Below are 14,035 nucleotides of genomic sequence, written 5' to 3' on the forward strand. Positions count from 1 at the left end.
GCTCCAGTGTTAGGTGCATTATGGAGCCCTTTAGGAAGATAGTATCCAGGGCTGCAAAGAAAGCCAGTGTGCACTCTGTATGTCCGCCAGGACGCCTCATCTGAGATGCGGAGGTGGCCTTGCCCGTGGCTATTGAGTGTGCAGGGTGCAGCGTGCAGTCATCTGCAAGTTATGGCTCGTATTGGCACCAACAACACCTGTCGTATGGGTTATTATGCCGTCTTCAGTTCATTCAGGTGGCAGGCGTAGGTGGTGAAAGATGGTGGCCTCGCACACTGAGTGCAGGCAGAGCTTGTAATTAGCAGCTTTGTTCCCAGAACTGATCGTGGTTCTTTGGTATAGAGCCAAGTGTAGGGTCAACCAGAGGCATTGTTAACTTTGTGACAGTCTTGACTACAGAACTGTGGAGTGGAGATTTGTGCATCTCTCCTTGATAGTTCAAGGGTGCACTACACAAAGGAAGCAGCAACTTGGGTAGTGGAGTACTTGTGGAATGTTCACAGGCGTTATCTAGTCTAGGTGTATAATGTCTCTACAGAGGTCGAATTTGAGTGTGACAGTGAAGTTCCTTGTTAGTGTATAACAGCTCTAGGGAAACCAAGTTAATTATTGGATGTTTTTACCAGGCACGCGATTCCACTGTGACAGTTCTAGAGCCATTCAAATAAAATCTACAACAAGTAGCATGTAAGTACCCAGATCATGCAGTACTAGTTGGAGGCAACTTTAAGATACCCAGTATTGACTAGCATGCTGGATCATTATTTTGGGGGTGGGGGTACAGATGAACAGTTGTGCAAAGTACTTTTGAACACTTATTCTGAAAACCTGTATTCATCAACTAGTTTGGCAGCCCACACTCAATAGAAATAACTTAAACTTGTAGCTGCAGACAGGCTGGATCTTGTCAATACGTCAATGTAAAGATGGGGTTTTAGTGATTGTGATGTCATTATAGCGACTATGGTTACAGAAGTTAATAAATCTGTCAAAAAGGCTAGGAGAGTGTTTCTGCTAGGAAGAGCAGATAAGCAGCTGTTAGCATCTCCTTAGACAGTTAATTGACATCATTCAGTTTCAGTAAGAAGGACGTAGAGGAATTACGGGCAAAGTTTCAGCAGATTGTAACTCATGATTTGGAGAACTATGTGCCTAGTAAATGGATTAAGGACAGAAAAGACCCACCACAGTTAAACAACGGAATTTGGCAAATACTGAGGAAGCAGAGGCTGTTCAAAAGAGAAAACACAAATGATGACAGAGAAAGGTTAGTAGACATTCATGCATCTGCAAAAAGATCTGTTTACAAATCATACAACAACTACCACTGTTTCACCTTAACAAAAGACCTGGCAGAGAACATTAGAAAATTTTGGTCCTATGTAAAATCACTAAGTTGATCTAAGGCTTCCATCCAGTCAGTCAGTGACCAATCTGGTGTGGCAATTGAAGATGGCAAAAGAAAGTTGAAATTTTAAATTTTGCATTTAAGAAATTGTGCATGCAGGAGAATTGTACTAACTTAGTTATATGACGATCAGACTGACTCCCATGTGGACGACATTGTAATAAGCATCTCAGGCTTAGGGAAACAACTGAAAGAGTTGAACCCAAATAAGTTGCCAGGTCCGGATGGAACCCAATTTGATTTTAGAGGAGAGTACTCTATCACATCACATTGGCCCCTTACCTAGGTTGCATTTATTACGAATCTCTTGCCCAGAAGAAAGTCACAAGAAACTGGAAAAAAGTGCGGGTGACTTCTTTACAAAAGAAGGGTAAAACAATGGACCGACAAAATTACAGATCAATATGCATAATGTCAGTTCACTGCAGAATCCTTGAATGTATTCTCAGTTCAAATTAATAAATTTTCTTGAGCCCAAGAAGCTTATGCCCATGAATCAACAAGGTTTTAGAAAACATCTGTCATGTAAAACTCAGCTTGCACTTTCCTCACAAGCTGTACTGTGAACTATGGATGAAGAGCAACAGGCAGATTTCATAATTCTAGATTTCTGGAAAGCATTCTAAAAGGTGCCTCATTGCAGACTCTTACTGAAGGTAATCATATGAAAAGGTCCACAGGTATGTAAGTGGCCCGAAGATTTTTTGTAAGTAATAGAACCTAGTATGTTGTCCTTGACAGTGAGTGTTCATCAGAGACACAAGGGTATCAGCAGAAGTGCCACAGGGAAGTGTAATAAGACTGCTATTATTGTGTATCTGCAGGATAGGGTGGGCAGAAATTTGCAGTTGTGTGTGGATGATGCTGTGTTGTACAGGAAGATGTCAAAGTTGAGTGACTGTAAGAGAATACACGAAGACTTGGAGAAAATTTCTAGTTGGTGTGATGAATGGCACCTAGCTGTAAGTGTGTGTAAATGTAAGTTAATGTGGTTGAGTAGAAAAAACAAACCCATAATATTTGGATACAGCATTAGTAGTATCTTGCTTGGCACAGTAACATCATTTAAATATCTTAGCGTAACATTGCAAAGCTTTATAAAAGGGAATGAGAGCACGAGACGATTGTATTGGAAAAGGCGAATAGTCAACTTTGGTTTATTGGGATAATTTTGAGAAAGTGTGGTTCATCAGTAAAGGAACAGAATATAGAACACTAACGTGACCTATTCTTGAGTATAGCTCAAGTTTTCGGGATCTGTACCAGGTCAAAGGCGGGCTGCTAGTTTTGTTATCGGTAGGTTTGAATAGTACAGAAATGTTATGGAGATGCTTTGGGAACTCTGATGTGGATCCCTGGAGGGAAGTCAACATTCTTTGCAAGGAACACTTGTGAGAAAATTTAAAGAAATGATATCTGAAGCTGGTTGCAGAAAGATTCTACTGCTGCCAATGTACATTGAATGTAAGGACCATGAAGAATGGTTCATAGGGAGGCATAAAACCACTTGTTTTTTTCCCCCTCTGTTTGCGAGTGGAACTGGAAAGGAAATGAGTATTGGTGTACAAGGCATGCTCAATGAAGCATCATACAGTGGCTTGCAGAGTATGTATGAAGACACACACACACACACACACACACACACACACACACACACACACACACACACACAGTATGCATGACCTCTTGTCTGGCCGAGTGGTCATGTGTGTTGAGTTGTGTTTCGCAGTCTTTTTGCTGTGACTGTTTGCAACTCAACATTTCCACTATGCTGAGTAGCAGTCTATATTTTCATAATATTGTAGGTAAGAAGTCTTTTCCGATTTTCTCTCCCAACTTTTGTCTAGAATGTAGCATTATATGGATGTGAAATGGATGATGCAGAGTAGAGACAAGAGGAAAGATAGTATAAAGTTTTGAAATGTGATGGTACAGCATAATACTGAAGATCTATGGGTAGACCAAGTAACTAGTGAGAAAGAACTATATCAGTTTCAGGTGTAAAGGTCATTATGGTACATTTTAACTAAAAGAAGGAGTAGGTTCATAGGAGATCCTGAAGCATCAAGGAATAGTAAATTTAGTAAGGTCTTCTGATCTAATATTACTAGTATCATATGCTGCCATTTTATTAGAATTACTGTCTTGTCACTGCAAACTTAAAAAAACCTACTTGATTTATAAAAAGCAAATTTTATCAATTTTTCTCCTGCAAGTACTGTTTCGTAGATGAAATATGAAAGCCTCTTAACTGCAGAGGAACTGTTGAACCAAGCATTTCGCTATATCTAATTACATTGTTATGGGCACATATGAAGGTAATTAGTGTGTTTATAAGAAATTTTGTTTCAGATTTGTTCTGCTGGAAGACTGTAATCATGTTATTGAATCAAAAGCTCTTGAAACCTGGATTAAACAATCAGACGACGAAATTACAACAAAAGTCTGCCCACGTTGTAAAACACCTATTACAAAAACTCAGAGGTACTTGAATGATGTGAAGGTAACATTGGAAGACATTTGTAAAGTAAAAGCAAAGGTCTTTGGAATACAGAGTGAGATAGAAAGCAAACGATCAATGCTTCTTCATCAGATAACGCAGCTTATGCAGCACTCACCATATGGTAGGTACAGTATTTGAATAAGCATTGCTTAAAATAGTGGCAAACAGTGTTTAAGAATTATGTTATGGACATAGATTTCATATCAGAAATGGCTACTGACACTTAAAGTTTATGGTGATAACAGATGTGCAGTAATGCAGCCTGACAAAGCAAGTGTAGCACCCAGAAAATGTACTTGGATTTCATTGAAACTTCATACACATATGCACCATTGGTGGACATGTAAGTGATTAATTAAAAGTCAGGATTCATTGTACTGTTAACAAGTCTGTTTGGGCATAGAGGTGCAACATACTCACCCTGAGGCAGCATTACCAATACCTGACCAGAGTTTGAAACAGGCCTCACTGTGGGTCTACGTTTTTTCCAACTGGTTACATACCGCTGTAACAATACGAGCCAAGATAGATTTAACGGAACTTGAATAGCGTATTTGCCTCTATTGGTTATGGTAGAGAGATTGATCTTTCGGTCCTGTCTGTATATTAATGTATAATATTGCATGAATAAAGGCGATTTTTTACGATTTGGTCGGACATAATAATAATAATATTATTTTGAATACAATTAAAATACAACGGCGATACCTGTTTAGTGTTATTGCAAATAATGTGTAGTAAATTGATGAGTAAGGTAGGTGATCCTGTATCTTGTTGTTGTTGTGGTCTTCAGTCCTGAGACTGGTTTGATGCAGCTCTCCATGCTACTCTATCCTGTTCAAGCTTCATCATCTCCCAGTACATGCTGCAACCTACATCCTTCTGAATCTGCTTAGTGTATTCATCCCTTGGTCTCCCTCTACGATTTTTACCCTCCATGCTGCCCTCCAATACTAAATTGGTGATCCCTTGATGCCTCAGAATGTATCCTACCAACCGATCACTTCTCCTAGTCAAGTTGTGCCACAAACTCCTCTTCTCCCCCATACTATTCAATACCTCCTCATTAGTTATGTGATCTACCCATCTAATCTTCAGCATTCTTCTGTAGCACCACATTCCAAAAGCTTCTATTCTCTTCTTGTCCAAACTATTTATCGTCCATGTTTCACTTCCGTACATGGCTACACTCCATACAAATACTTTCAGAAACGACTTCCTGACACTTAAATCTATACTCGATGTTAACAAATTTCTCTTCTTCAGAAACGCGTTCCTTGCCACTGCCAGTCTACATTTTATATCCTCTCTACTTCGACCAACAACAGTTATTTTTCTCCCCAAATAGCAAAACTCCTTTACTACTTTAAGTGTCCCATTTCCTAATCTAATTCCCTCAGCATCACCCGACTTAATTCGACTACATTCCATTATCCTTGTTTTGCTTTTGTTGATGTTCATCTTATATCCTCCTTTCAAGACACTGTCCATTCCGTTCAACTGCTCTTCCAAGTCCTTTGCTGTCTGACAGAATTACGATGTCATCGGCGAACCTCAAAGTTTTTATTTCTTCTCCATGGATTTTAATACCTACTCCAAATTTTTCTTTTGTTTCCTTTAGTACTTGCTCAGTATACAGATTGAATAACATCTGGGAGAGGCTACAACCCTGTCTCACTCCCTTCCCAACCACTGCTTCCCTGTTGTGCCCCTCGACTCTTATAACTGCCGTCTGGTTTCTGAAGAAATTGTAAATAGCCTTTCGCTCCCTGTATTGTACGCTTGCCACCTTAACAGAATTTGAAAGAGAGTATTCCAGTCAACATTGTCAAAAGCTTTCTCTAAGTCTACAAATGCTAGAAACGTCGGTTTGTCTTTCCTTAATCTTTCTTCTAAGATAAGTCATAGGGTCTTTATGCCTCACGTATTCCAACATTTCTACGGAATCCACACTGATCTTCCCCGAGGTCGGCTTCTACCAGGAATTCATGTTAGTATTTTGCAGCTGTGACTTATTAAACTGATAGTTCGGTAATTTTCACATCTGTCGGCACCTGCTTTCTTTTGAATGGGAACTATTATATTCTTCTTGAAGTCTGAGGGAATTTTGCCTGTCTCATACAGATGGTAGAGTTTTGTCAGGACTGCCTCTCCCAAGGCTGTCAGTAGTTCTAATGGAATGTTGTCTACTCCTGGGGCCTTGTTTCGTCTTAGGTCTTTCAGTGCTCTGTCAAACTCTTCACGCAGTATCATATCTCGCATTTCATCTTCATCTACCTCCTCTTCCATTTCCATAATATTGTCCTCAAAAACATCGCCCCTGTATAGACCCTCTATATACTCCTTCCACCATTCTGCTTCCCCTTCTTTGCTTAGAACTGAGTTTCCATCTGAGCTCTTGATATTCATGCAAGTGGTTCTCTTTTGTCCAAAGGTCTCTTTAATTTTCCTGTAGGCAGTATCTATCTTACCCCTCGTGAGATAAGCCTCTACATCCTTACATTTGTCCTCAGCCATCCCTGCTTAGCCATTTTGCACTTCCGGTCGATCTCATTTTTGAGACGTTTGTGTTCCTTTTTGCCTGCTTCACTTACTGCATTTTTGTATTTTCTCCTTTCATCAATTAAATCCAGTATCTCTTCTGTTACCCAAGGATTTCTACTAGCCCTCGTCTTTTTACCTACTTGATGCTCTGCTGCCATCACTATTTCATTCCTCAAAGCTACCCATTCTTCTTCTACTGTATTTCTTTCCCCCATTCCTGTCAATTGTTCCCTTATGCTCTCCCTGAAACTCTGTACAACCTCTGGTTTAGTCAGTTTATCCAGGTCCCATCTCCTTAAATTCCCCCCTTTTTGCAGTTTCTTCAGTTTTAATCTACAGTTCATAACCAATAGATTGTGGTCAGAGTCCACATCTGCCCCTGGAAATGTCTTGCAATTTAAAATCTGGTTCCTAAATCTCTGTCGTACCTAAAATCTGGTTCCTAAATCTCTGTCGTACCATTGTATAATCTGTCTGAAACCTTCTAGTACCTCCAGGGTTCTTCCATGTATACAGCCTTCTTTCATGATTCTTGAACCAAGTGTTAGCTATGATTAAGTTATGCTCTGTGCAAAATTCTACCAGGCGGCTTCCTCTTGCATTTCTTACCCCCAATCCATATTCACCTACTACGTTTCCTTGTCTTCCTTTTCCTACTGTTGAATTTCAGTCACCCATGACTATTAAATTTTTGTCTCCCTTCACTACCTGAATAATTTCTTTTATCTCATCATACATTCATCAATTTCTTCATCATCTGCAGAGCTGGTTGGCATGTAAACTTGTACTACTGTAGTAGGCATGGGCTTCGTGTCTATCTTGGCCACAATAATGCGTTCTCTATGCTGTTTGTAGTAGCTTACCCGCACTCCTATTTTTTTATTCATTATTAAACCTACTACTCCTGCATTACCCCTATTTGATTTTGTGTTTATAACCCTGTAGTCACCTGACCAGAAGTCTAGTTCCTCCTGCCACCGAACTTCACTAATTCCCACTATATCTAACTTTAACCTATCCATTCCCCTTTTAAAATTTTCTAATCTATCTTCCCAATTAAGGGTTCCAACATTCCACGCTTCGATCCGTAGAACGCCAGTTTTCTTTCACCTGATAACGACATCCTCTTGAGTAGTCCCCGCCCGGAAATCCGAATGGGAGCCTATTTTACCTCCGGAATATTTTACCCAAGAGGACGCCATCATCATTTAATCATACAGTAAAGCTGCATGCCTTCGGGAAAAATTACGGCTGTAGTTTCTTCTTGACTTCAGCCGTTCTCAGTACCAGCACAGCAAGGCTGTTTTGGTTAGTGTTACAAGGCCAGGTCAGTCAATCATCCAGACTGTTGCCCCTGCAACTACTGAAAAAGCTGCTGCCCCTCTTCAGGAACCACACGTTTGTCTGTCCTCTCAACAGATACCTCTCTGTTGTGGTTGCACCTACGGCATGGCTATCTGCATCGTTGAGACACGCAAGCCTCCCCACCAACGGCAAGGTGTATGGTTCATGGGGGGAGCTGATCCTATAAGAAGAGGTAAAATCGGGCATATTGAGGTATTTTGCTTTATATCGACGAAGCCGATGGTATGGCGTCATTTTTTCGTTTACTCTTAGAAATAAACAAGTAAAGAAGTTCTAATTGTGTGTTGTGAAAAAATATAGGGGTGAGTTTTAAATAACTACGGTATACAATCAGAGTAAGAAAAGGACATTTAGTTACACGAAATCACGGATAGCGAAGTGTGGTCATTAAATTGAGTACACGTACAGGGCGATCAATTCTGGGATAAATGTATACGCATCTCACGAGGAACGCGGTATTGAGACCACTTTTTTTTTTTTAATTATATTGCAGAGAGCTGGCTCCAATTTATGAAAAGGAGAGAAACGTTAACTATTACACGAACCCTTAATAATAGCGGACCAGAGAGAAAAGTGTGTTAATTGTCTTACGCCTAACAAACATTCGTGGAGGGCAGTGGCTAAACTAGAAAAGTCAATTACAGAATACTGTGTCATTATCATTGACTGTTTGTGTCGAGCAACCAAAACTGTTCATCAAAGGGTTTCGATGTAACTTGGGAGTTAAGGTTCAGACACTTACATATACTCCACATCAGAGTGTGAATGAGTGGTGAATGCAAAATAAAACTGTGAACAAAGTTACATTAAATAAAACAGAAGATACAAGACAGTTTGGTCGTATCTGTTATTATTCCATAAACTGTAACATTTCTTATCATTGTACAAAGCCTTTATAGATGATCTTTACGACAATTTGCTTTGAAGGGATCTCGTTAAGAGTTAAGTTTTGGGGACCTGGTCAAGAGGGGGTAGTTCGTAGATCCTAACTACTGCAGCTATTCTGGAATCAGGTGCTACCATGACCGTTGTGTGTTGTCAGTGACTTAAGGTTACCATATCTCATGCTCTTAAGATCGACGCGCCTTTCTACTTGGTATAACGGGCCTCACGGCATCAACGACAACGCCGACAACGAAGGAAGATATGGTAGAATGCTGTGAAGAGGCACAGCAGTGTTACACCTAGTATCATGGTGTGAAGAGTCATTGGGTATGACTTCAAGTTGCAGCTGATAGTGATCGAGGTAACTCTGATGGCACAATGACATATCACAGTCATCTTGCTTCCTCATGCATTACCTCTCGTGTGACAGTATCGTGGTGCCATTTATAAACAGAACAATGCAGGTTCACACAAGGCACTCATCTTTGTGGCCAGCAAGATCCCCAGATCTGTTCCTGGTAGAAGGTGTGGGATGAGCTCCGATGTCAGTTCCATCCCAGTGCCAGTAAGACATAAAGGACAACTTAACAACAGTTGCGGGCCAGCTTGCCTTAGGATAAGATGCAATGGCTTTCATGACACCTTGCTTTTATGACCCTGTCCCAACTGAATCTCAGTACATGCATCCAGGCCAGAGGGGTACAATGTCATACTGTTTGTAACCACTGCGATCCTCTCAACACAAGAAATTTCACTTTCTTTCCCCCTCCCCTTCTAGGTGCTTCACCATTTTGTTAGGAAGTATAAATAATTTTTATTATTTTTAATTGTTACCCTTGTCCTATATTTCCTTTTGAGAATCTGTGAGATCCTTTATTTTAACATACAGTACATTTAGGAGTTTTAGTCATCAAGTTTGCTACATTATGAATTGGGAAATGAATGGTAAGTTGGTGGAGGGGGGGTGGGGGTGTTGGTCGGGTACTTCGAAATAAAGACTTCTAAATAAAATTGCGCATTAACACTTCTTATAGGTAAATAAAAATTCAAATCACTAGTTGTTAAATGTAATGTGGAGTTCTTGAAGTTGCTAACAATTACACCAAACATACACAACATTGAAAGTGTTTCACATAATAATTGAAGTCCCATTACTGACCTATATTTTTTTCTGACTTGTAAATGCAACATGTGCCTCCGCTTCGCGCGTGTGAAAATATTAAGTTTATAATCCCCCTACCTTGTTTTGAATTAACTTAGCCATCTATTGACAACTGTTCCTGAAGGTGTATAAGTTTAATTCCCAATCTTTCCTAACCCATGCATGTAAATTATAACATTTTACAACAAAAACCAAAGTGTTATGTCATTAAAGGCAATCATTTCATTTGGGTGTAGTTTCACCATAATATCAGAAATTGGAAAGGTGCAAGATGAAAATAAGGTGTCAGTTAACAGTGCTACCCCAAAAGAGCATACTTTGAGATGATATGTGCTTGGTTAAATTCAAAGACTAATGCAAAACAGTTGATATAATAGATAGTGCTTTCTGGTGATACATAGTGAACTACTTGTTACCAGCATGTGCTACATTTGAAATCTACAACAGATAAAATGATCAGTGTAATTCTTACTGAATTTGAGGGTTAGCACTTCTGCCAACACCTTCAAGTATTAAGGATTCCATAAACGATAAAACATTTTGTCAAAAAATTATGCTTGTCAAACATTTGGCTGTGTACGGTGCAGTTTTATGTGTTTGCGAGAAATTTTGATTGACATAAAGGTTGACAAGATGGCAGCGGACGTTGTTTGTGTCCATGTTTCACCACATTTTTAGTGAAAAATTGTTTTATTATGGTTTATCTCACAGTATCATGAGTATCTACGACTGACAACAACGATCATGTGTAAAAACAAAATAGCACTGACAGTTACCAAAATAATAGAGGTTCATAATTGGGGTAGCATCTAGCCTTGACTGTCACCCTGGTACAGCTTTGTGTGCTATACTAGACTCTCATAGTCTGTTTGAAATATTTTTTCCATAACATCTCAGTGTATGATAGTGCTGTGAGTTACTGAAGTCTTTCTCTACATTCTGTCTTTTTTTGTGAAATGGCTTAAGTATGTGACGGAATTTTAATGTTCATTGGCTTTGTATGTATCTAGGGGACAGCCTCACATCTGTTGCATTACCCTGTTACTGTTCCATTGACTTCCAATAACTTCATTTTATTGTAGACAGGATTATGGTTGGTGAAATGAATACATGTCCTTAACACAAGCTGAGTTGTATTCAAAAATTAAAATGTTTATTGAACCCTTGCTTGGACACTGTGAGAGCAACAACAGATTCATTTGCCAGATTGATCAAGAATGTTTTAAGTCCAGCTCACTGTGTTGCTGTTCAAGAAGACCGGTTGTGAATAACTTTTCAGTCAATGAAGCTATGCTGAAATTTTACAAGTCTCTAAATGCGACACAGCAATTCAGAGTTATAAGTCCCCGATTGTATATGTCAAGAACGTCTCAAAGTTCCCAAACTCCTACAGAAATTCTAAAAGTCCCACCCAATTGTTTAGCTGAATGGTAATGTGCTTACCTGCCATGCAGCGGGCCCAAGTTCGATTCCCGTCCGTGTTGGAGATTTTCTCCGCTCGTGGACTGTTGTGTTGTCGTCATCACAGATTCGCAAGTAGCCCAATGTGGTGTCACCTGAAATAAGACTTGCACACCTGGTGGCTGAACCTCCCTGGATGTGGTCTCTTGGCCAACATTGCCACACGATCATTTCTTTTTTTTTTTTTTAAAAAAAAGCCCCTAGACTTATAACCCAAAAAATTTTAAACAGTTCAGTCCCAACTGACATGCTTCTTGTCAGCATATATATCATTAAGCGCCAACCTCTCAAAGCTAACTGACCAGGTCCGGCATTTCCACTGTCCTTATAGTCTCATTGCCATTGCAAAATCCACAAAATTTTATATACTTAGCATTTTACTATGAAAACTACATCTCTTAAACACCTAACATGACTCGTACTTAAGCGATGATTCCTTTGAGCTGTTAATAAACCTGTTTCATTGTCTTTTTGTGAGAAAATCTAGTACACTGTCTTTTGTTGTTTGCATATGGACATTATAATGAGTAAAAATCGAGTTAAATCATAATTGTAAATGGCCACAGTATACATACATACATTAATACTTGTTCCATAGATTATGAATATGACATTTCGTACATACATTAATACTTGTTCCATAGATTATGGTTATGACATTTCGTAATGATGTGGAATGTGTCACTTCAACATAAGTTTTCTTTGCACAAAATAATTAATTTTTTTCCACTTACTACTACATATCTAAAAATTCATCTGTTGAGTAGGAGGAGTTGTCATTCAGAAATTCTTTTAAATTGTTTTTAAATGTTGGTTGGCTATCTGTCAGACTTTTAATGCTTTTTGGGAAGTGACCAAAGACTTTTTTAGCAGTATAGTTCACCGCTTTCTTTGCCAAAGTCAGATTTAACTCAGAACAATCATCCTTTCTCCTAATGTTGTAGCCATGCAAGTCGCTGTTATTTTTGAACTGGGGTGGGTTATTAACAACATATTTCATAAGTGAATACATGTCTTGTGAAGGTAGTGTGAATATCCCGAGTTCCTTAAATAAATGTCTGCAGTGTGATCTTGGGTGAGCTCCAGATATCATTCTGATTACACGTTTTTGTGCAACAAATACTTTTTCTCTTACTGGTATCCCATAATATGATTCCATATGAAAGCAGTGAACAAAATAGGCTAATTTACTGACATGTTTTGCAATAACCCTAATAGCATAAGTAGATGAACCTAACCATTTCAGCAGATCATCGGTGTGTTTCTTCCATTTCACTTTCTCAACAATGCACACACCCCGGAATTTTGAATATTCTGCCTTACTAACAGACTTCTGTTCATAGTCTATATTTATCAATGGTGTTATGCCATTTACTGTACAGAATTGTACATAATGTGTTTTCTCAATATTTAGTAAGAGTTCATTTGCAGATAATCACTTATTAATTTTCTGAAAGACATTATTTACAATATCCTCAGCTGATTGTTGTTTGTTTGGTGTGATTACTACACTTGTATCATCAGCAAAAAGAACTAGCTTTGCATCTTCATGAATAGAGAGTAGCAAGTCATTAAATATCCCAATGGTTGATGTTCGGTTATTCAGTGCATTTAATATTTGATCAGTGAAAGCATATAGAGCATTTTCTGTTAAAATGTCTTTCTGAAACCCAAATAGACATTTTGTTAATACTTCAATTTTACAAATATGTGATGCTACTCTTATCCCCTTTGTTATGCAATGGTTTAACACTAGCGTATTTCAATATATCTGGAAAAATGCCCCGTTTCAGTGAGCTGCTACATATGTGGCTGAGATTCACAATTGTCTGTGGGAACAAGCTTATTGTACTCTGTTGGAAACTCGCTCTCAAAGACTTATAGAATACTTCTTGTTGCCCTAGAATCATGAAATTTGGCAAGCAGTGAGGTTTCTCCGTACAAGCAATGGAAAGAAATCTGAAAATTGTTAATTTATGATTACATAACACGAAAAAATCATTTAGATTCTCTTTTTCTGAGATGGGTGAACTATCTGTATACAGAACAAGTTTGTACAGAACCTCGGTGTGAGAGTTCTACTAGCACTTATACAGATCTTTTTGCAGTACAATATACTTCTGTTACTATACGTTTTGTTATCTTCTCTGGTAACTCCCATACTTACTATGTAGGTGCAGCCTAAACGTCAGTGCCTTTACAATACCTCCTGCCAGCCAGACAATTTGTTTACTAGCAAAAATCAAAGAAAATAATGAGGTGCTCATCAATATGCCAGGGACCGGTCAAATTGAACCCATCCCTTTTGCTGTCCAGACTTGTCACAATCAAAACCAAAATTCCAGAGAAAACACTGACAAATACAAATAAATTAGTAGTGTTCATGTGGGATAATGCTAGCACAGACTTCACATTCTTGTTACAACTATTTGTGACTTTCAGATATAAAAGAATTTAAGTCAAAGAAACTACATAACATCCAAAGCATGTCCCACCGAAATGTTGTTGTCCACAGCTTGTGGTCTAGTGGCTAGCGTTGCTACCTCTGGATCATGGGGTCCCGGGTTCGATTCCCAGCTGGGTTGGGGATTTTCTCTGTCCAGGGACTGGGTGCATGTGTTGTCCGCATCATTCCATCATCATTTGTGAAAGTGACTAGATTGGACTGTGTATAGATTAGGAATTTGTACTGGTGCTGATGACTGCG

General features: G+C 38.9%; 1 protein-coding gene across 1 annotated transcript in view; it reads left to right on the top strand.

The window, feature by feature from the left end:
• LOC126088126 (NFX1-type zinc finger-containing protein 1-like) overlaps nucleotides 1-14,035 on the top strand; it is a 231,358-nt gene that overhangs the window by 178,852 nt on the left and 38,471 nt on the right. The window contains exon 13 of the mRNA XM_049906230.1: nucleotides 3,761-4,032. Within this exon, the coding sequence (XP_049762187.1) occupies nucleotides 3,761-4,032 (272 nt within the window). The remainder of the gene's footprint in view (nucleotides 1-3,760; nucleotides 4,033-14,035) is intronic.

The sequence above is a fragment of the Schistocerca cancellata genome, chromosome 6 (genome assembly GCF_023864275.1).
Source record: "Schistocerca cancellata isolate TAMUIC-IGC-003103 chromosome 6, iqSchCanc2.1, whole genome shotgun sequence".
Taxonomy (NCBI): domain Eukaryota; kingdom Metazoa; phylum Arthropoda; class Insecta; order Orthoptera; family Acrididae; genus Schistocerca; species Schistocerca cancellata.